The following is a 24,162-nucleotide window of genomic DNA, read 5'->3' as shown; positions in this document are numbered from 1 at the left end:
GGACAACTTGAAATATTCAGTTCTTTCTATCACACACATCAAGGGAATCATACTCAGTTCAACTTTTACCTACTGAGCTATCTTGCCAGCCCCAATATTTTTTATTTCTCAGGGTTCTCCCTAGCCAATAGCTCATAAGGACATAATCCATATTTGGCACAGAAACTTTTGTTTAATAAGTCAAGACTTTCAGGAGCATCACAATCCATCCCCACAGAATCTCTCCCTTAGAACCTAAAGGTTTTTTTAACTAGCTTTCAAAATAGTGGATTTTCATATCACTTTTTTATTTTTTTATTTTTCAGAGTATAATTAATTTTCTCCTTTCCCTTTCCTTCCCATATACCTCTTCTTGCTCTTTTTGAAATTCAAGATTTTTTTCATTACTTGTTATTGAATTCATATTTGTGCATGTACATACACACACAATCCTAAATATAACCTGTTCAGTCTGTACAATGTTACTTGTATGTACATTTCAGGACTGACCACTTGATATTTGATAACCTCATGTGTGTTTTTCCCTGGTTAATACTATTTCTTCCATTCTCAGAATTCCAGAGTTGCTTCACCAACTCTCTAAACATGAACTGAACAAGGACAACACAAACAGACATTCTAAAGTGGAGAGGGAGAGCCCATAAGACCTCAACCCTACACATCCCTTTTTCTTGCACCTTTTGTTCCAGTTAACTCTCCTCATCTTCTTCCTCATCCTTCCAGATCCGTCCTTGCTTAAACTTTCCACCAAGGTACCCTATCTCTATTTTCCTCACCAATCTTCTCCTAACCCCTCAGTTGAGACACTCTTCACCCAAATAGCTCTTTTCTTTGGGGAGACAAGATAATTGAAAGAATAAACTTCTAATAAATCTCACAGAAGAAGGGGGTGGGTTCTAGTCATAACTGAGAATACTATGAAGTGTAAGTCTTTTGCATCTACCCCAGAATTAATCTGGCCTATTGAGTTAATGCCACCATAATATATGGAATTCAAGACAGATTTGAAACGCAGGCTTTTGTATAAAATAGGTAATGAGAAAATTGACCCTTAAAGATAAATTTTAAAGATAGAATTTAAAACAATCACTGAACATTATTGTTAGAAGAGAAGTAAGAGCCAGGTGGCAATGGCACATGCTTTTAATCCCAGCACTTAGAAGGCAGAGGCAGGCAGATCTCTGTGAGTTTGAGGCCAGCATGGTCTACAGAGCAATTTCTAAACAGGCTCCAAAGCTACACAGGGAAACCCTGTCTTAAAAAATATTGAAAAGGAAGCTACATATTTACATTTTTCTCATCTTATAACATACTGGTATTTCTTGATCCATCCAAACAAATGTAACTCCCAATACCACACACACACACACACACACACACACACACACACACACACACACCACAATTTAATTTGACAAATGTTTATTGAAAACAATCTGCCTTTTTTAGGCAGTATAACAATAGGGTTAAAATACTATGACTCTAACTTGAAAAACATTAATAGATAAATTGACAGCAAAGTCAACAATCCCTTACTTTGGATCCAGTCCTTCATTAACGTAATACTTGCTTAAGATTCTTTGTTGTGTCTCATGAAGGATGTTTGACAGCAGAACACATGGAAGGTCCTGCCATCAAGTCACTAGGTGCTGTGCAGACCACTCTCCAGGTATTTGTGTGACTAACAGTTTACAACTGTCTTCCATGTCAGAAACCATGCCATGCCTAAAGGATTATCTTGTTTCAAACTGTAGGTCTTCCTACTGCCCATCCCATACAAAGAAGTCTCTGTGGAATGACAGTTTAAGACAAGAAAGAAGAAGCAGAACTCCAGAACTGCATTTCTCATAGGATCTACTGAAGTCTCTATGCATTTCATTATGTTTCAACTCACCGCCCCCCCCAGTCCTGCTTTCTTCCTGAAAATGCATTCCAATAGCCATGCTAAAAACAATTACTCTTTGTTTAAAACTCAATCAAAGACACTAAAGTAAATAATTAGTAAGAGAGAAAGGTTTGCATATACACACAGAAAATTGCAAACATAAGTTTGTATATATACACATACATATTGAAGTTAATCGAGAAACTGCAATTATCTAAACATATAAATTGAAAGTTGAGCACATGACAATTTCCAATATTTTGATACCCACATCTCCATCAAGTATTGGTTTGATTCATCATTAGAGTACAAGTAGACAATATAATACACTAGGAAACTAAGATGAGTATTATCTCAAATCATCTATGTGCCTATAAAGGTTTTAAGCAATTCTACTATTAAAAGAAACATTGAAAATACAATATACTTGACATAAGATAAGACTCATAATCTGGCCTCAAAGAACACGTTTCTGTATGATTTTCTTCACTGCCTCTTTCACATCTTTATTTTTCAAACTGTAGATGAGAGGGTTTAGCATGGGAATCACTACTGTATAAAATACAGAGACAACTTTATCTTGCTCCATTGAGTAGCTAGATGTAGGACGCAAGTACATGAAAAGGATTGTTCCAAAGAAGATGGTGACAGCCATGAGGTGGGAGGCACAGGTGGAAAAAGCTTTGTGCCTTCCTTCTGCAGAGGGCATCTTCAGTATGGCAATGAGGATGCACAGGTAAGAAATAAGAACAATCAGAACACAGCTGATGACATTGAAACTGGAAAAAGCCATGATCACGATGCCATTGATGTGAGTGTCAGAACAAGAGAGCTTGAGCAGGGGCGGGGTGTCACAGTAGAAATGGTTGATTCTATTAGAGCCACAAAAGGACAATCTGAAAGTCATCCCTGTGTGGATGGCTGCATTGCCAAAGCCTGCTAGGAATGAGGTAGTCACCAACATGAAACAAATTCTCCCAGACATGAGAATTTGGTACAGCAGGGGACTCCAAATGGCTGCATAGCGGTCATAAGCCATCATGGCTAGCAGGAAGCACTCAGTTCCCAAGAAGGAGCCAAAGAAGAAGAACTGAGCAGCACAGCCATTGAAAGAAATGCTCTTATCCTCAGCCAGGAGGTTTACCAGCATCTTAGGAGTGACAGAAGAAGAATAAGAAGCATCGACAAAGGAAAGGCTGCTGAGAAAGAAGTACATCGGTGTGTGCAGAGAGCGGTCAACCTTAATTAGTGCCATCATGCCCAAATTACCCACCAGAGTTATCATGTAGATTATAAGAAACAGTGCAAAGAGGATGTTCTGCAGGTCTGGATTATCTGAGAGTCCCATAAGGATAAATTCTGTCACTTCTGTCTCATTTTTAGCTTGGACGCCTTTCACAGTTCTGACCATCTGTACTACAACATAAGAGAAATTAGAGCATTGCATTATTTAGATGAATGTCAAATATTGATGAGATAAATATTTATGAATATAATGGTGAAAACATAAATACATTTATAGATATTTTAATACACATGAATTATTTCAAAATAACGAAATATTGATACCATAGTGAAAAGTATCTTGGAATTGACATCAGGTCAAATCTTTTATAAATGAATTCTGAGTATTGGGTCCTCAGGACCTTAAACAGATTTATGCCATTTATTGACTTTAATTGTGTTTGTGGTTAATTATTTTGAAATATAACTGTCTTCATTATTAATGATAAATAAATTTATAAATATGTATGCCTGATACTTATAACTGAAGAAATATTGCACATCTTCCTTAAACAACTCACTTCTCTTTGTCATTACATATAAAGAAGTTGAAAGTATTAAAATTCAGAAAAGTGCATCAATAATAACAAGGAGGTTCTTTGAATTTCTATATGCTTTACATTTTTATGAAATTGAGGCTATCTTCATGCAGTCATGGGATTTAAATAAACTAAACATCAAAAAGTTCAGTAATATCCTATAATGATTAGAGAACCAGGTTTTAAGGATGTGTAAACACTCATGATGGGAAAAAAGCATGAGCAGTCAGTGAAGTTCAAATTATTACCCTGGAAGGCACAAGTCACAGAAGAATTATTACAAATCAGATTTACTATAGACAGCAATTATTTGCTAGAATTCTTAAACTCTTAAACCTGATTTAACAGTTACATGGATGCAAGCATTACCAAAAGAACCTGCATATTACTTCTTGAAAAAACTGTCTTGATATTTACTTTATTAGTTAAAACAAATTTAGTTAGCAATACTAACAAAATAATAGGGTCATAAAAAGTAACACATAGAATTACCTAATGATGACAATAAATAAAAAGAAATACTTTAATATAATAAAATAGAAATGTAAGCAAAATTAACACCTAGCAACATGGAGTGAAGTCAAGTAGAGGAGAAAATAACAGAAAGTAAAAGGAGAACTCAGAAGAGATGCCAGCCTTATCCTATAAGCAACAGCTTAGACAACACTGTCAACAGCAAGAGTCTCCATGCCCATTCCAGGCGTCTTTAGTTATCTCATATTACTTAGCAATAGACTAAGGTGGCATAGCCTACTCAGGAAATTATGGTTCAGTATGCTATACCACCCACTTGTCACTCACAGAGAGGTGTTACTTGATAATTTCTAAAATTAAAGCATTACCTAATATCTTTGCTCACAATGACAATGAAAATGACATTGAATGCATGCAACCTGTTAGAAGAGAGTACAAAATCTGATTTTGTCTTTCAGAAACATCCACATGTAAAGATGGATAAAATATATGTGTTGATATACATAAGTATATATGTCAACATACATAAAAACATGAAAATATATTGATATATAGTTTTCATTGAGACAGACACTCAAGAGTTAAATAATATAAACCCTCATATTTTCATATTCACTATAACATGCCTGTGGAGTCATTTCTTTTGTTACTATATATGAACTTCAGCAATCAGTGAAGGAGTTTTGGAAGGGATTACCCCAACAGTATCCATTAGAGTACAGGGAGTTTTCGGCTAATCAGTGGTACATTTTCTGTCATAACAGAGAAAATGCATAACGGTAGTATTTGCCCTTCCTCAGTATGACCATATTCCATGTCAATGATTCACTGGCACAGATAAACTGTGAGAATGGCATCTTTAGGTTCGGGAGTGGTGGCTCAGGGGCTAAGAGCACTGGGTGCTCATGCAGAGAACCAGGGTTTGATTACCTAAATGTAGCTCACAACAACACCAGTTCAAGGGAATCCAACACTCCTTAATACTGTACATGAGTGGTACATAGCCATGCAAACAAAACATTCATGCACATAAAGTAAAATATAGACCTTAAAAATAATTTCATGTCCAGAAAAAAATAAATTATTTGCCACATTTCCAAACATAATTTCCATGAGAATAGAATTCTAACAAAAAGCAGAGATAATAATGCCTTATAAAAACTACTAATGATAAATAGAAAGTAATTATTAGTTAAAGACAGAAAGCATTACAATGTGCTGAATATGTTTTAATTACGTCTGTGCTCCATAAGCCCTGTGTTAAATATTTTGGTTGTGTTATTTTATTGCATGCCTATAGGATAAGTGGAGAGTAAATACAAAGTGCCAATTATTAGCTTGCCAAGAGTCACAAAGCTACCTCAGTGGAGTATAAATATAAACTCAAATTCAATCTTGGTTAGTCAGCTTTTGAGGTCATTTCCAATAGTATCATCAATGCTGAAGTGGGCACTGGTGCACAGAGAAACGGCAGCTTAATTTTACGAGCTTCATTCATACTGCTGAATTGACTTAGTTACAGTAAAGTCACACATCAGCTGGGGTTACAGCTCATAACCTAGCATGTGTGAGGTCTGGGTCAACTCTAATTACTGCCCAACATGATCGTAAGGAACTATAACTTCATATAGTTATTGCAAAATGTGTTCTTTTTTGCAACCTTATTTGTGAGACATGCTCTTGAAATTTCTTTTGTTTTCTTCTTATATAGATCTTCCCCGTGTCTAAAATAGAACTGAAGACCCTCCTACCACAGTCTCTTCATGGCTGGGATTACAGGGATGAGCCACCAAACCTCACATCCCTCCTCTCTTTTAATAAGAATATGTCCTGTTTCTCTGCAATGTGCTTCCTGCCTTGCTGTGATTTTGCAATCAAACCCATAAACCAGGCAATAATAAACATGTCTTTGCAGATATACATGTATCTGAAAATAACTGTAAGATTTCCTAATGCACTCCCTACATTTAAAATTGCAAGGAGTGGTATATGAGAGGGCTTGAAATAAAGAATGAGAAGAATAATGATATAATTTTATTACAATCTCAAAAATGACAAAAAATGAATTTTATAAAGCCTTTGAACCATATTCCTCGTTGCTGCTTATATTTATTCTAGCAACTATAAATATCAGGGCAAGAGAAATGGGTGTAGAGTCAATATAACAAACTTTCTTCATCCCTAGGATCTTTTGGAATTTTGAGTCAATGGGTAATTCAGAAAATTAACAGCAGAATGCCCTTCGCCTCAGGTCAGTCCCCTAACCAAGCAGCATAATTAAAGTATTCCCCTTACCATATGCAACTGCTTGACCTCTATTGATTCTGCTGTTTCTGTTCTATGCCTAAATTCACAAACAAGTAAGCAAGCAATTAAGCCTCAGCAAGAACACGTCTTCCTTCTTGAAAGAGCGATTGAACCTCTTGACTCCACACACAGAAAAATATTGAGACTTATTTCTATCAGCGTGAGCCTCCCAACTTACTATACTGCAGTTTGTTCCTTTCAAAGTAAACCATGCATCAATGTGTTCCAGCTGTGTGTGCCCCACTATTGCCAGAGACTTCAGAACACACCAGATAGGATTCACTTATTTATTTCTTTAAATAAGTAGGATGTGGTTCTCATTCCATGGCCTCTGGGGACTGGTTTTCTCATGTGACATTCATGAAATCTACATGTTTCCTCTCTGAGATTTAGAAAACATCAAGTCTCCTTTGTATTTCTTTGTTTCACTTTTGGGAACCCAGAACCTGTTGGAGAATGATTTTTGAATACTCTCTTCCTAAGCACAATTATTGTGCATCCTTCCTGTCTCCACTGAAAGCTGGGGCCGTATCTGCTTGGAAAATTTGAGTCCATAAAACAGCACTATCTCTAGTGTTGTTTTCTACAAGAAAATAATGTACACACAAGGAGTTAGGTCATTAGATAATGCTTAGGGGTGGGATGAGGAGACACTGGGCAATTGAGACAACAAGGGTTGTTTGGGGGGATGACAGCTCCATTCTCTGTCTCAGTGACTGTATCACACTGGGATGCTTACTATGTCTTTCTTAGGTATATTGTCTGCATTGGCTTTGAAGATGAGTGTGGATTGCTGCATCCACTACACAGAGATAATAAATAAGATTGTACATACGCAGTCAGAAAAGAAGCTGCATAAATTTGTGAAAGAGTTGGGGACAGAAGAGGTATTGGATGGGAAATGAAGGAGTGGAAAAGATGTAAATATAGCCTGCAAGTATGAAAGACTCCAAAACTTAAAATTTAAGAATCATTTTCTGACCTTTACACCCATTTTATACACATATCTAGAATCTCCAAAATCATAATTATCAAAATGCAGGATGGTGCGAGGTTTCCTTATGAGACTCTAAAGCCATGTTGTATACATCTTAAATCTGACTTGATCACTCCAGTGGGTGAGCACAGCCTGGCCTTTATAGGGAAACCACTCATGGATGACAAACTAAAAAGAACTTCACATAGTTAATGTATAAATTTGGATGCGCTTAGACATTTGAAACACTGATGTTACACAGAAAAGTTGAATTTATGGACATACACCTCTGAAAGTTTTCTTTTTTTCTTTTTTAAATTATAACATAGCAGGATGGTCCTTCTTTTCTTTTCTTTTCCATTTCTTCTCTTTCCTTTTAGTTTTTGTTTGTTTGTTTTTTAATTTTATTTTTTTAATAGCCTTTTCTCATTTTGTACCAAACCCAGTTCCCACTCCCTCCCATCCCGGGAGGCGGTGGGTAACCAACTGAAAGTTTTCTTATCTCTCTATCATTTTAGTTAATGACTCATAACACCTTTTCTTTAGTACCTTGTATAAAGGTACTAAATTCTACAGGAAATGGCTTCCTCAAAGGAAAGACATTCATAGACAAAGGCATAAACAGAAAGCCTTCTCATTCATCACCTAATCATACCTCACAAGAGCCTTTGGCCTAGAGAGAAAAAAAAAAAGGCCTGCATGTGCACGATATGGTGAGGGCACCTTTAATCCCAGCACCAGAGAGTCAGAGGCAGGCAGGTCTTGGTGAATTCAAGGCTAACCTGGTTTACACAGGTTTACATAGGGTGTTCCATTCCAGTCAGGGCATCATAGTGAGAACTCATAAGCAAAAAAAAGAAAGAAAGAAAGAGAGAGAGAGAGAGAGAGAGAGAGAGAGAGAGAGAGAGAGAGAGAGAGAGAGAGAAGAAAGGAAAAATAAATGAAATTTAAAAAGATGAAATAACAGTGCTTACAACCGATCATCATTAAATCAATGTATCTTCAAATAAGCCTGTACATCTTTCTTATTATTAATCTCAAGGGATAGAGGAAGCAGAATGCCTCAGGAGACGACGTTCAGCATATCTGAATCTCTAGTGGATGCAGAGAAGCATTTCGTGATATTTCTTCGGGGAAACAATGCGTGACTCTGAGAACTAAATACCACCTGCCCATGGGTGCGGCAGGGGGAGAAGCAAGTGGCCCCGAAACAGAAGACTGGGCAAGTCACACTCTGTGACTCGGTTGCGGAACACTCACTCCCCGAGACCCATCTGAGGAGAGAAAATCTTCAGCTGCTACTACGGGGAGAAAACAGGTCAGCTCGCTGTTGGGACAGGATGGGACACCTTCTCAGGGTGGCTCCCATTGACCAGTGTTCCTCCGAGTCCTGGAACTTCTTGGCACCAGGTCCTTTTAATCATATCAGAAACAGCAACAATGCTCAGGCCTGTTTTAACTTTTATTTGCTGTTGGAATTCAGAATTTAAAAACTGATAACACTAAATATCTTCTCCACCACACCCAATTCGCAGGTCCGAAATGCACACTGAGAAGAGCAGTACATGGAGTTGAACCAGTCACTGCAGGAACTGCGGTGGTCTCTCCAGAGTTTTAATCCCTGTTCTTTTCATATGCAGACGCTTTCATGTGCAGAAATTTCAAATTCAGGTGAAGAATGTAAGGCTAAAATTTGTTTTGCCAGCACTTAGCTTTCATAGGACAGGGCTCTTTCCAAGTCTGCAGATTTACAATTTCGAAATTAACAGCCTACTTTCTACTCATCTTTAATTTAATTTAGAATTAAATACTCTCCCTTCCAGAGACAACAGCAGTCACTGTGCAACTACTATAAAATAAACATTTAATACCATTTAAAGATGTATGAATATGAACTTGTGTACTGAATTAATTGTTAATCTTAGTGCCCAGTGACCAAAAGCATTCAATATTCAACACAAACTGATCGTTGCACTCAGAATTTTAGATATAGTCTAGTTGAGTTTTGCTCAGTATCGTCAAGGTAAATACTTTTTGACAAGTGACACCTCTTGAAGACAAGTACTGTCCTGAGAAGTAGCAGCAGCAGATGGTCATGGCTGCCCTTCTCCACAACACACGAGAAAAAGCAGCGTGCTTTGTGGCGAGTGAAGCATCTTCTCATAGTCTGCTCTTTCTAATCAAATCTTGGATCTGTAAGGACTCGGAGGGTGGCATTGCTAATCCAATTGTTCAATTGAGTGACACATAGACAGTTGTGGGTCTGAAACCTAACTCGCTACAAGGTAGCTCTTACTCCTGTAAACACGACAGTTCAGCCACAGATAAAATATCCTTGCAAATGTTCTCTGTGAGGGTTGTTATTTCCTGAGGAGTCTGACCTGCAAAATAATACATGTACTCAAACACAGTAAAGTTGGTAAATGGGGGTAAGTAGGACAGTGCTGTCTAATTTGTTTTGATTTTCTTTTTGACTTTTTATTTGGGCAACTACATTGAATTACAATTGCCATAGAATACACCTGAAGCGTATACTGTTTGCTGTATTTTAATATATATATGCAAGCATGAACTCATCATTACAAACAACATTAGAAGTCAATTAACCATAGGCAAAGAACTTCTTGGAGCTCTATGCACTGCTACCTCTTATTCATATATATATGAATATTTTATGTATATATATTTACTTTATATATATATATATTTTGAACAGTCATACATCTGCTTTCCATCACTATTAATTAATTAATCACTCATTTATTTATTCTGTAAATGAGATAATGCAAAGTATCCAGTTCTTATGTTTTGTACACTAAGTCTAATTACTTTTGTACTCAGCCTTCATTGTTTACCTGTATTTGGGTAGCGTCGCATCATGTGCTGACACTGTAGTCTATTAGGCTTGTCCCCATGCATGAACACTTAGTTTGTTTACATATTTGATGGATGAATCATAAAATCACTATTTACAGGTTTACTTTTATAAGAGGCTAAGCACTTGCACACTTTACACTATTACTAACCATGATTAAAACTCTGACTCCTTTACTTCCTTGTCAACACATGTGTGTTATCCAAACTTCATTTATTTTAATATGCATTTATGAGTATTTTATGGTTGTTTAACTTGCATTCCTCTGTTATAAATACTTGAGTATTTTATTTTTAAACATTAAATTCATTGAAGACCAAACACTATGTTCTGTGTAATCAGGAATGATGCAATTTTCTAAGGAAGCTTTTTAAATTTTCACAGAAAAATCTAAATATGTATTCAGTTATAGTAGTGTATGTGAGAGAGAGAGAAAGGGGCAGAAAGAGAAAGAGAGAGAGAGAGAAAGCATACACATGCACATGTGTGTGCAGTTTCATATAGAAGTCTAAAGGGGCCCTAAAATCCACAGGAGCCAAAGTTACAGGGCTTTGTGAGCTGCCTGATGTCAGTTCTAGGAACCAAACTCCAACCTTCTTCAATACAAGAAGAAGGTTGACCTTCTTCTGATCTTCAATACAAGATCAGAAAGTATTCTTAATAGTTGAGCCATCTTTTCTAACCCTCAATTAGAATTTTGTTTTTAGATTAAAAAAATTTTATGCTCTAAAAATGAGTAACAGAGAAAATGTCACGGATCACTTGCACAACTGTCTTTACATTTTTGTTCAGACATTACACCCATGGAATACTCTTCCTCCTTCTGTGTAGCGCTGCTGCTTTTCTCACTCAGGTCTCAGGTTTCTATGTGAGTTACAGATACAAACCTTTGTCAGAAAGGTGCGTTCCAAACAAATCCTTCCAGGAAGGCCTTTCCATGCTGATTCCCGGCTGATCTAATAGACATGATAATGTGCACAGTGGAGTAAGAATAAGGTGACAGATGTATGTCTGGAAAACAGGAAGCTTCTCGAATAATATCCACCTCAGACAACCGCTTCTGTTGTGGTTGATTGTATTCTTGTAACAATTAAAAGCTAAGGGTTCGACTTGTAACTGCTTTTAATCAGGATTTAGTCACACCTACTATGAATTACCAGAGTCCCATAAACACATCACTCCCTCAGCTTCTTGTCCTTTGTTATGCAGTAAAAACCAAGGAAAGGACAGGCAGGGTTCTTCTCTTAAGGTTTATGTCTGCATTACACCCTTTCCTAAATTACCTTCTACTCAGTCTTGTTTGATTTGATTTGTTTTAGTTTTCCCACTGCCTTTAATCCTACAATTGAATTGACAACCAATAATCAAGGAGGGAAGAAAAGCATCACAAATGGATGTTCCTGTGTTTCTTTTCAGGGAGAAGAACATCATAGCCTTATCTTTCCTGCTAAGTGAATCCAGTGGATAATCACAGAGAATGGGTCAAAACCTGATGTCTTGTTTAAATGACCTCAGCTTGCTAAAGCTGTTGTAGAGGCAGAACTTGCTCGCTCAGGAAGCTCAATATCTTCCACAAATGCATGCACCAGCAAAGGAGGCACAGTCCTGATAAAGTCCTCTGAGTCACCGTCATAGTCGCTGAATTGAATGAGAAGGTAGAGATTTGGGTATCACACATAATAAAGCCTTCTTTTATTATAAAAATAGTCTATAATATCCTGAACATATAATTGCTTAAGTTTATTGTTAGCACGTTCCATGACAAGAAATATACTAAATTCATTAATAAGCCAAACTTAGAAACACACACACACATACGTACATACATACATACACACACACACACACACACACACACACACACACACTGCTTGGAGCAATGGATATAGAAAATCATTCAGTTGTGACTGAGTTTATCTTTGTAGGCATCACTCAAGATCCTCAGCTGCAGATCATCTTTTTTGTGGTCTTCCTTATTGTTTACCTGGTCAATATGGTAGGGAATGTTGGCATGATTGTCCTGATCATAACAGATAATCGGCTTCATACTCCCATGTACTTTTTCCTCTGCAACCTCTCCTTCGTTGACCTGGGCTACTCCTCAGCCATTGCTCCCAGGATGCTGGCTGATTGCCTCACGAAGCACAAAGTTATCTCTTTCTCCAGCTGTGCCACCCAGTTTGCATTCTTTGTGGGTTTTGTGGACGCCGAATGCTATGTCCTAGCTGCCATGGCATATGACCGGTTTGTGGCCATCTGCAGACCCCTCCACTATAGCACCCTCATGTCCAAGAAAGTCTGCTTGTCCCTGATGCTGGGCTCTTATGTGGCTGGCCTGGTGAGTTTAGTGGCCCACACTTCCCTCACATTCAGCCTCAGTTACTGTGGTTCCAACATCATCAACCACTTCTTCTGTGAAATCCCAACACTCCTGGCTCTCTCTTGCTCAGATACCTACATCAGCGAGATATTGCTGTTTAGTTTGTGCGGGTTCATTGAGTTCAGCACCATCCTTATCATCTTCATCTCCTACGCTTTCATCCTCATTGCAATCATCAGAATGCGATCAGCTGAAGGCCGCCTAAAGGCGTTTTCCACCTGTGGGTCTCACCTTACTGGTGTCACCCTGTTTTATGGTACAGTCATGTTCATGTACCTGAGGCCAACATCCAGCTACTCCTTGGACCAAGACAAGTGGGCCTCAGTGTTCTACACCATTATCATTCCCATGCTGAACCCCTTAATCTACAGTTTGCGGAACAAGGATGTGAAAGCTGCCTTCAAAAAACTGATCGGAAAGAAATCTTGATAATTACAGGAAGTTAAAATCTGATGGTAGACAGATAAATGAAAACACAGAAGGACAGTATCAGAATATGTTGAACGCAGAATGTCACTCAAGTTACCATCTTCTTGTTGAACAAACTTGAAAGAATTTTCTAGAACCCTTTGCAACCTGAATCTCTTATAGTTTCTACAGCTACTATAATATGTGAAAATTATCTCATTTTACAAATAATAAAATGAAAGCACCAGCAAGTCAACCAACTTATCAAAATGAATAGAACATAGAACTGGTCCAAGGGCCACACTTCACATGGCAAGCATTCAAGTTATGAATTACATAGAAAACAATCCATATGAAGATTCTGTGACTTTTTAACTGTGTAATCTTTGTCAAGGTAGTGAATATCTTTAAAACCAAGTTATCTTTTATCATTAAAATTCTTTAGAGTTATTTGAGCATTAAACAGCTTCTTGTAATGTTTTTGATAAATCCACCCCATTTCTTCCCCTCCCATTCCTACCCTATCTGTTTCTCCCTTCAAAGTTCATACTTCCCCTTTTTAAAATGGCTGAGTTCACTTAGTGATGCCTACATGTGCAGTTGTATAAAACCGTCTAGTGGAGCATGGGCAGCCTCTGAAGAACTGCTCTCCTAAAGAAAACTTATACTCCCTCCCCCAGCACCCACTAATTGTCAATAGTTCCTAGTTTGGGGGTGAAAGTTCATGACCCTCTCTACCCATCCATGCTGGGATTCCATCAGGGTAGATTATGTGCAGATCTTGCATCCCAGCCACTAGGAATTCATGTGTGCATTTGCTCTATCATAGCCAACAAATAATGTCTCACTACAGATGTCCACTACCTCAGAGTTTTAGAATCCTTCTGCTTTGTCCTGTGACCATCCTCAAGCCTTGAGAAGGCTGGCTGTTTTGAGAATAAGACATGAGAATGCTCAGTGCTAAATTGGAAACCTTGTAACACTTTACAGCATCTACTTCTCCACTACTAGGTTCCCATCATGTAAAGCACACCACTAAGGTGAGACCCACAGGTGGAGAAAGCAATTATACTTCTTTTGATTTATAAATTACATACCCATATTTATGATGGTCGATAATCACACCACCAATGAGTGATAAGCTGAAGATGAATAGTTTTAATTTTTAAAATTGTTTCTAATGAGCTATATATTTTTCTCCACTTCCCTCTGTTCATTCCATCTTTTATGCCATAGTTGCAGATAGAAGTGTTTATACTGAAAGTACACAAGAGTTGTGTATATAACTTCAATCCTCACACTTTTAATCCCAGTCCTACCAGCTCTGTCAGTTAAATCTCTTAGTATCTGTGTACTTCAATTTCTTTATCAATAGAAAAAAGACTATATTTATATTATAATAAATTATATCTATCAGATCTCATAGTTAATAGTTCAATAAATCCTGTATATTTAAAAGGACTGAGAGCTCTTTCGATTTGACAATAATCATAAAATTGGTAAATACGTTGATCATATTCTCCATAATAGATTGTAACATTCATAATCATTGGTTTCTTTAATACAAAAAATAGAGTTTGTATCACTCCCTTAGTGGTAGTAAAGAAAAAAATGATGGAATGGGTACAAATAGAGATAGCAACATGATATAAAACTGAGATTCAATTGTACTTGTTCTATATTTAAACTATATGACCTCAGGAAGAATATTTCAAACAATCAATAGTTAAGGTTGATGGAAAATATAAGATACACAACTTTATGGAGTTTAGCTTTTTAGGAAAATACAACAAATGCAAATATCTAATATCACAGGAAAACTATTGATAAATATTAAGAAAGAATCACAAAGTTCTATATTGATTCACAAAACAACAGTGTATTTTCTCCAGAGATAAGAAAAATTTTATGAATGATAGGGCATTTTAATCATTTTTAAATCTTTAGCAAAAAGTTAAGGAGAAGAAAATGAGGCAGAGAATTTACACTAGTGAAATAAGGTACAGTGTCTGAGACACTTACTTGGGCTGAATGTGCACCTTCATTATCTGGCAACATTTAAAGACATGAAGTATATTCCTTTGGAAGAAAGGAGTTTATATCTTGTGCATAATAGAGAATATATTATCTGCTCTCTGCAATCATGTAAAATAGCTAATCCCATGAGACTTTGCCCTTCAGAAGTCTATGCAATATCTTCAATGGACTTTATTAGAGCATGAAGTTTTTGCTCTTTATAACTCTTCATATGTTTGAAGAAAGAAATTGGAGAGGATATCAGAGGATGGAAAGACCTCCCATACTCATGGATCAACACCAAAGCAATCTCAAGATTCAATCCAATCCAGTCAAAATATTGAACACAATTGAACACAAAAAAATACACAACTTTGTTGTATTTTGTTTTTTGTTTTTTACTTACCTATTTGCATATTTTACATCCTGACCAAAGTTTTTGCTCCGGCCTCTCCTCCCAGACACTCCCTGAACTCTCCTCTGACCTCCAAAATCCACCAATACACTTCTACTCCTTTTCTGTTCAGAAAACAGCAGGCTTCCTATGAATATCAAGAAAACATGGCATATCGGGTCACAGTAAGACTAAATACCTCGCCTCGTATTAAGGCTGGGTAAGATGACTCAGAATAAGGAGTAGGATCTCCAAAGTCAACAAGAATCAAAGGCAGCCCCTGCTCCCATTATTAAGCATCCCACAAGAAGATCAAGCTATACAACTGTCCTGTATATACAGAGGGTGGAGATCAGTCTCATGCGGGTTCCCTGTGTGTCAATTCAGATCCTTTGAGCTTCTGTGAGTTCCTTGTGGTGTTCTTAACCCCTCTGACTCCTACAATACTTGTTCCCTCTTTTTTCTAGTTCTATCCATTTGCCTGCAAATTTCCTAATGTCATTATTTTTAATAGCTGAGTAATAAATACCCCATTGTGTATATGTACCGCATTTTCTTTATGCATTCCTCAGTTGATGGACAACTAGATTGTTTCCAGGCCAAACACAATTCTTTACAGACTTTGAAAGACCAATACTAAACTTCATATGTAAAAACAAAACTAAACTAAAACTAAAAAACAAACAAACAAGCAAACAGAAAACAGGATAGGTAGAAGAGTCCGGTACAATAAAATAACTTCTGAAGGCATCACCATCCGTAATTTCAAGTTCTACTACAGAACTGCAGCAATAAAAACTACATGGTATTTGGCACAAAACAGACAGGTTTATCAATGGAATCAAATTAAATGCCCAGCTGTAAATCCACATACCAATGGACACCTGATTTTTGATGAAGAATCCAGAAATATTCAATGGCAAAATAAAGCACCTTCAACAAACAGTGCTGGTCAAACTGGACATCAGCATGTAGAAGAATGCACACAGATCCATATCTATCTCCTGAACAAAATTCAAATCCAAGTGGATCCAAAACCTCAACGTAAAATCAGATACACTGACTCTGAAAGAAGAGAAAATAGGGAATAGCTGTTAACACATTGGCACAGGAGACAACTTTCTGAACAGAATACCAGTAGGAAAGGAACTAAGATGGACAACTAACACATGGGATTTCTGAAAAACTTCTGAAAGACAAAGGACACTGTCAGTAAAAAAAAAAAAAAAAAAAAGACAGTAGCCTACAGGATAGGAAAAGATTTTTCACCAAGTCCACATCTGACAGAGGGCTAATATGCAAAATATTTAAAAAACACAAGAACCCAGACATCAATAAGACCAAATAATACAATTTAAAAATTGGATATAGAAAGAAAACATTACATGAAATATATACTCTCAATATTTTAAAGTTTTAAATAATTCAAAACAGCAAATACTATGCATTATAAATTATAGAAAACAGTGATTGCAGATAAATTAAAGTAGTCAGTCATAATGGCATTAAATAGGGAAATGGGATTAAAGAAATTGAGAAATGATGGATTTAAGTAGGATTATTAAGGAATATTATACAAGTTACAAATATTAACTTGCACATTTGGCTAACCTGATGAATGAACGTTCAAAATCTAATGTACTGCTTAAAATTTACTACAGTGAGAGTCAAGAGGCGTGCGGCTCCTGAAACGAAATGTATTCTCTGTGGCAGTGGATGAGGACCGGAAGTGTGGCAACAGCAGGAGCAGTGGTTGTCAACCTTCCTCATACTGCACCCTTTATTGTAGTTTTTTTTAATTTACTTATTTATTTTTTTATAAAAATTTCCACTTTCTCCCCTCCTCCCAATACCCTCCCATTCCCCTCACTCCCTCTCCTCCTCCCTCTCCAGTCCTAAGAGGGTCAGAGTTTCCTGCCCTGTGGGAAGCTCAAGTTCCTCCCCCCTCCCTCCAGGTCTAGGTAGGTGTGCATCCAAACAGACTAGGATCCCAAAAAGCCAGTACATGAGACAAAACAAGACACAGTGCCATTGTCAATGGCTCATGTAATGTTTTCTTCCTAAAGCAAGAAACTAATGTGCTATGCAAGGACATTTCAAGCATCAATTTTCTTCCACATTTTTTATATTATTTTAAATATTTGATCCCACATCCATATGATCTAATGTTTCTTTCTCTGGAATTAGGAACGTAACACTTGTTCAAATATTTCAGCACCAGTGAGACCCCTGAAACCATTTGAAGTTGTCATTTGCTATTTCAGAGCATGATTGTATTATTTTTCTTAAAGGGAAACTAAGTCTTGCTACCCTTCCTATGTCTCCTCTTTACACTACCTGGACAGTGATACTGTCCATCAACGTATCTCTACTTCCATTTAATATCATATAATCTTCCATTTAGATTTACTCAAATTATAGAGCTAGAAATAAATTCTTCTAAGCTTATGATCCACTATGATATAATTAATTGATGAGTGAGTTTTCATTATGCAATAGGAATCAAGGTTTAGAAAAAAAATGTAGAAGTAGTTGTGGTAAAAAAAAAACTGTGTTGTAATTAAAATGTTGCATAAAAAAATTAGATATAGATCTAAACAAAAAAATCCTAATAGAGGAATCTCAAATGGCCAAGAAACCCTTAAAGAAATATTTAACATCCTTAGCAATCAGGAAAATAAAAATCAAAATGACTCCGATATTCCATTTTACACCTTTCAGAATGGCTAAGATAAAAAAAAAATACAAGTAATAGTTCATGCTGGCAAGGATGTGGATCAAGAGTAAAGTTCCTCCATTGCTGGTGGAGATGCAAACTTGTACAACCACTTCGGGAATCAATTTGACAGTTTCTCAGAACACTGGGAGTAGATCTACTTCAAGACCATGCCATACCTGGATCCATGACCCTTTGTTTTGTGTTAATGTCCACGGTTCATGATACTACTGAAGGCAGTACAAATGCTGGTGGTCTGGACCTGCTACCTGAGACCATGTTGATGCCTGAGGGCCTCTCTGTCACTAGGGCCATACCAATATGAGGGGCTTGTGCTACCACCCAGTGCCATGGTGAAATCCAAACCCAAGCTGTGGCTGAGGGCCATGTCTGGGTCCATGGACTGCGACCACAGTCAAGGACTGTGATGATGTCTCTATTATAACGCTGTGTTATAACTGGGGCAATGGAAGAGCTGGTCCCAATTCTCACCATTCAGCACACACACACTCACACACATTAATACACACAGTCACACACTCACAAACACACATTCACACACACAGAGAGACACACTCTCACACATTCATACACACACTTCACACACACACAGACACACTCACACACTGTCTCTCACACACACACCTCTCACATTTCTCCTTTTCCAAAAAAAAAGAAGCTAAACAAATATATATCACATTTTCAGAGTCACACAGCAATTCTGTCTGCATTATTTTGTTTACTTGATTGGACCTGATCATAAATTGTTGTGTATGTAAAAAAAGTAATACAAATGAAGAGGTTACTAATATTCAGAGAAGGTGGAAATCGTTGTCTCCAGTTGTTTATCCATGGCTTTGGGTCAAGAAACTGCCTTTGCAATATTTGTGAATGTTTAATTCAGGGTTTTTAGGGTGAAGAGGCAACCATTTTTTACTAATTAAAAAATAAAATGTTGAAAGTATACATATCATTGGCCAGTTTGTGTTTCTTTTTCGAAATTAGTAAGGCTGCTTCTAAATTATCGGTTATCAAATAAGCATATCTGTCTTATATTGTGATATTTGGAAGAATTTAAAATGTTATCCTTTCCTTTCAACAAGTTATTCTGAAGAAAATTTATCAACATGTATGTTTCTAAACCTGTTGTGTATATTGAGAAAATATATAACATATTTATATAGCAAGACAAATACCAAATATTAAAACTACTGAGCAATTAATTAGACTCTTGACTAGTTGCTTTGCCTTTTTCTTTTACTTTACAAATATTTAAATTTTGTGTTTATAGTGACTACCCACATAATCAGAGCTGTATGTATCTGATTGTATGTGGCCCTTGAACTTCAGTAAAAGAAATATTTGAATTATATATGCTAGATATTACTAAAAATAAATTTCAATCTTTTATTTTTAGTCTAAAGTGTAGAATAAACAAATAGGAAACTTTTTATTATATTATTATTATATTTTATTATTTTAAAAAAATACCAATCCAAATTCCCACTTCCTTCTCTCCTCCCACTCCTTCCACACACTCTCCAACCCTTCCTCCCTCTAATCCTAAGAGAGGACAAAGCACCCTACCCTGTGGCAAGTCCAAGGCCCTCCCTACTACATCTAGGTTGAGCAAGGTATACATCCAAAGAGAATGGGATTTCAAAAAGCAAGTACATGCAATAGAAACAAATCCAAGTGCCACTGTCAGTGGCCCCTCAGGCTGCCCCAACTGTCAGTCCCCTTCAAAGGGACTAGTTTGATCCCATGCTCATTCACTCCCAGTCCAGTTGGAGTTGATGAGCTCCCATTAGCTCAGGCAAACTGTCTCAGTTGGTGAACCCCTCATGGCCTTGACCTCCTTGCTCAATAGGAGAGCAAGGAGAGAGATATCTTGATTGAGGGAGCCATTATTGGGTTAGCAGGAAACTCTTATAGAAGGAGTTTATCTCTACATGAATAGTAAGCTAAATGTAGATTTTACTGTTGGTTATGTTTAATACCAAACTATATTTGACTATTCTCTTAATCAAAATAATTTTTTTCATTAGAAACGCCAGTGACTTAAAAATGTCCAAAATACAGAAAACTATATTTTCACCAATATGCAAATTCAGGGAAATTGTATGAATATTGGGGAGTTAGCCCTTAATAAATCAGAAAGAATTCAAAGACTTATATTTTGTCCTATCAATCTTCAGCATATGCACTCATAGTAATAATACCGTTCACTGCTCACCAGGACCATGACTTAGCAGCTTCCTGCCTTCCTGGCCACCTCTTGCTGTTCTTCTCATTGGTTCCTCTTCCTGATATCTTTCTTACATTCCCTCTGCTGAGACAGCTATTATATTCCACCAGCCTGGCATCTTTCCTTCTGGTACTTATTTGAAGCTCAGAGGAGGACACTCTGCCTATTGTTGTGTGTCATTATCTCTGATGATCATTTTCTCAAAATCGCATTCATTCCAATGTAATAGCTGTCAGTTCACACACACACATATGTATTTGTGTATTATAAATAATAATAAAAATATCTCATTTTAACTAATATACCACATAGTCATTCAACAATAGGTTACATGGAAAATAAATTATTGATTATTGTAATATATGTATGTATATATACTCTTTTATTGAAGATAGATTTTTTTCATACAATATATTCTGATTACTGCTTTTCTCCCCCATTTCCTCCCAGTTCTTTTCCACACCCCTTCCCACCCAGATCCAAACTGTCTCTGTTTCTCATTAGAAAACAAGTCCATATATAAGGAATAATTATGAAATAAAAATAAAACAAAAACAAACAAGTCATAATATGACAAAACAGACAGAAGTAAAAAAAGCACAAGAAATATATATAGACAGTGACACACAATTACACACACACACACACACAGGAAACCCATAAAAATATAAACCTGGAAGCCATAATATATGTAAGTTAAAAAGAAATTTTCTGACAAAACAAGAGATGAAAAACTTTCAAACAGACTGCTGAGTTGGATTTGTGTTGACCATTTACTGCTAGGCATGATCCCTACCCTTAAGAGTAATTTGTTTCCCTGACAAGACTCTCTTCAAGAAAACTATTTTTCATTTGAATGTGGTCATTAATTGGAACTATCTATGGGGTTAAAGTGGGGGTATGTGTCCACATCTCTCAGCTCTAGGAACCCAATTAGTAAAGACCTGTGCAGGCCATGTGCATGCTGCGTCGGTCCCTTCAAGTTCCTATTTTCTGTGTTCAGAAGGCCTTGTTTCCTTGGTATCCTCCACTCTCTCTGGCTCTGATACTTTTACTGCCTTCTGTTTTGTAGGGTTCCCTAAAGCTTGAGACATCCCATTAAACAAGGTCTTATGTATTGAGATCAACATGAAGTCTGAACTGATATGTAGACTATGGAGTCCTGTCTCCAAGAAGACTATAAGACTGTCAAAATTGTGGAATCTTACATCAGAAAGACATAACTTGTACTACTACATGTGTTGATAATTTAGATTTCTTTTATTAAAATTATTTACATTCTCTAGGCAGAGGTAAAAAGTTTTATCTTGCTGATAATTTCAATTAATTCATTTTACAGCCTGATTCAGGAGATACACACTTTACCAGTGAGTAACAAAATGCATTCATTCAATAAATGCAATTGTTTTGACACAATAAAGCCCTGCTGTGTACTTAGAAGAAAGATTTAAAGATTTAAAAGATTCCTATTGCTTCAGATGGATTTGAAGGGTCATGAAACAGCTGGTGATCTAAGTATTTTTTATTCTCTCTCTTCAAACTTAGCCGGTAATTATTTTATATTAATAGTTAAGCTCATGTCCCCTTCATAGATTTTATGTTTTCTGTCTTTTGATAGCTCTTCTCAGAGACCCTTTTACATCCTGGTTCCTTAGGCTGTATATTAGTGGATTGAGCATAGGTGTCACTACAGTATAGAACACTGCAATGACCTTGCCACCAGCCCTGGAGGATTTCGACTGGGGTCTCATATACATAAAGATGGCAGTTCCATAGAATAAGGTCACAACTGTCAGGTGGGAGGCACAAGTAGACAGAGCCTTGTGCCTCCCAGAAGCTGACCTCATTCTGAGAACGGAGAGAAGGATCCGGGCGTAGGAAACAATAATAAGAAGGAAGGGAATGAACACAATGATGATACTGAACACAAAAACCACCAGTTCAGTGAGAGAGGTGTCAGTGCAAGCCAGCCTCAGAACTGAAGGAACCTCACAGAAAAAGTGGTTCAGGACATTCGGTCCACAGTAGGGCAAACTCAAGGTGAGAACATTGATGACCATGGAACTCAGAAAGCTACTGGCCCAAGAAATGGCTGCCAGCTGGACACAGGTGCTTTGATCCATAATAACAGTATAATGAAGAGGGTGACAAATGGCCACATATCTGTCATAAGCCATGACACCGAGAAGAACACACTCAATCATTCCGAAGGAGAGTGAGAAGTACATCTGAGTAGCACAGCCAGCAAAAGGGATGGTCTTCTTACTCCCCACCATGTTGGACAGCATCTGTGGGACATTGGTGGATGTGTAACAGATGTCCAGAAAGGACAAGTTAGTGAGGAAGAAATACATGGGGGTCTGCAGGCGAGGTTCTATCTGGATAATAGTGATGATGATGATATTCCCCACCACTGACAATATATAGAAAAACAAGAATACAAAAAAGAGAACCAGCTGTACCTTGGGATCAGATGAAAGCCCCAGGAACACGAACTCAGTCACTGTGAAGTTTATTTTCATATGATCCATCTTTTCAGGCCACCTCCCTTTTAGAGAATAAGGCACTCCCCTGAAACCAAGTTCCTAGCTGGGCATTACTTTAGACCAGGGATTTTAAAAAATAGTTAGAGATCTTAGTGTTGGATGGGATCTTAGGTGTCTGACGTTTAGTGCAATTGGGAAGATGACTTCAGCTTCTGAGAGGGTTTTCAGATGAGATCACAATGCTAAATTCATAGCTCAATGTAATTATCAGAATTATTGTCATTTCTAAAAGAGCATTTCATTTTGTCAGCCAATAATCACCCCATATTCTATTCATTCTTCAGATCCTTTGTCATAAATCACCTACTTCAAAGAGATCTGATTCTGGTTTTGTTCCACAGCTAACAAGAAGGCAGGAGGGAATAGCATTCATGGAGACAGGAATGAATGCCACTGTTTCGTGCACAACCTACTGATCAGTATTAAACACCAAAGTGGCACCAGAGGCTCCTCAGAGTTGTCGTCCTGTCTTACACTACACAGCCACCCCAGACAGAGAAGAACAAGGATGAATCCCAGATAATGTAGGCATGAGCCACACTAATAACTGGCTCTCCTCATTTCCCCACCTTCACAGTGTGTGATAGGGAATGTCCTGATTATGTTTAAATAATAATAATAAGTAATAACTTTTGAGAACTTTAAGGATTAAAGAAAATATCTGAATAATTTTATGTAGCAATAAGAAGTAACACAAAAAAATCTAATGCTGGTAGTGCTAGCAAAATATAATGATGCTACCTTTACCTGCAATTCACATCCAAGATTATAACCATTGGAAATAAATAACATTACTGATAAGGAGCTAAATATGTTAAAATTAGGGGAACATTTTACTGAACAGTCCTTAGCCTCTTCCCATTTGCCCTGAGGATATACACAGTGTTATATTTAGCTCACTTCATTCTAGCCCAATTAAGAGAAACAACCTAGAAGTGTATGAGATAGCAAAGAAATCTTGAGCACAGACATTGCTGAGGAATATCCGCCAACCATTCATCCATCCTTTTCTCCATCCTGTCTTCATTTTCTCATTCCCTTTTCATGTATTCCTTTCAATAACATTTTGATAGTCACTTTGTATCAGAAGATATCTGTAGTTAATAGATACAAT

General features: G+C 37.1%; 3 protein-coding genes across 3 annotated transcripts; 1 reads left to right on the top strand and 2 right to left on the bottom strand.

The window, feature by feature from the left end:
* Positions 1-2,342: 2,342 nt before the first annotated feature.
* On the bottom strand, positions 2,343-3,296 carry LOC148121720 (olfactory receptor 5AP2). Its single transcript, XM_087906708.1, has one exon. The coding sequence runs from the start codon at positions 3,294-3,296 to the stop codon at positions 2,343-2,345; it is 954 nt and encodes a 317-aa protein (XP_087762834.1).
* Positions 3,297-12,219: 8,923 nt separating this feature from the next.
* On the top strand, positions 12,220-13,149 carry LOC125405617 (olfactory receptor 5AR1). Its single transcript, XM_048442231.3, has one exon. It carries the CDS (start codon positions 12,220-12,222, stop codon positions 13,147-13,149), a length of 930 nt encoding a protein of 309 aa, XP_048298188.3.
* An 8,948-nt stretch (positions 13,150-22,097) lies between these two features.
* LOC125405529 (olfactory receptor 2G3-like) lies at positions 22,098-23,033 on the bottom strand. The gene has a single exon (XM_048442150.3). It carries the CDS (start codon positions 23,031-23,033, stop codon positions 22,098-22,100), a length of 936 nt encoding a protein of 311 aa, XP_048298107.1.
* Positions 23,034-24,162: the final 1,129 nt, after the last annotated feature.

This window comes from Myodes glareolus, chromosome 6 (assembly GCF_982192425.1).
Source record: "Myodes glareolus chromosome 6, mMyoGla1.1, whole genome shotgun sequence".
NCBI classification, from domain to species: domain Eukaryota; kingdom Metazoa; phylum Chordata; class Mammalia; order Rodentia; family Cricetidae; genus Myodes; species Myodes glareolus.
This window is presented reverse-complemented; position numbering and strand designations above follow the sequence as displayed.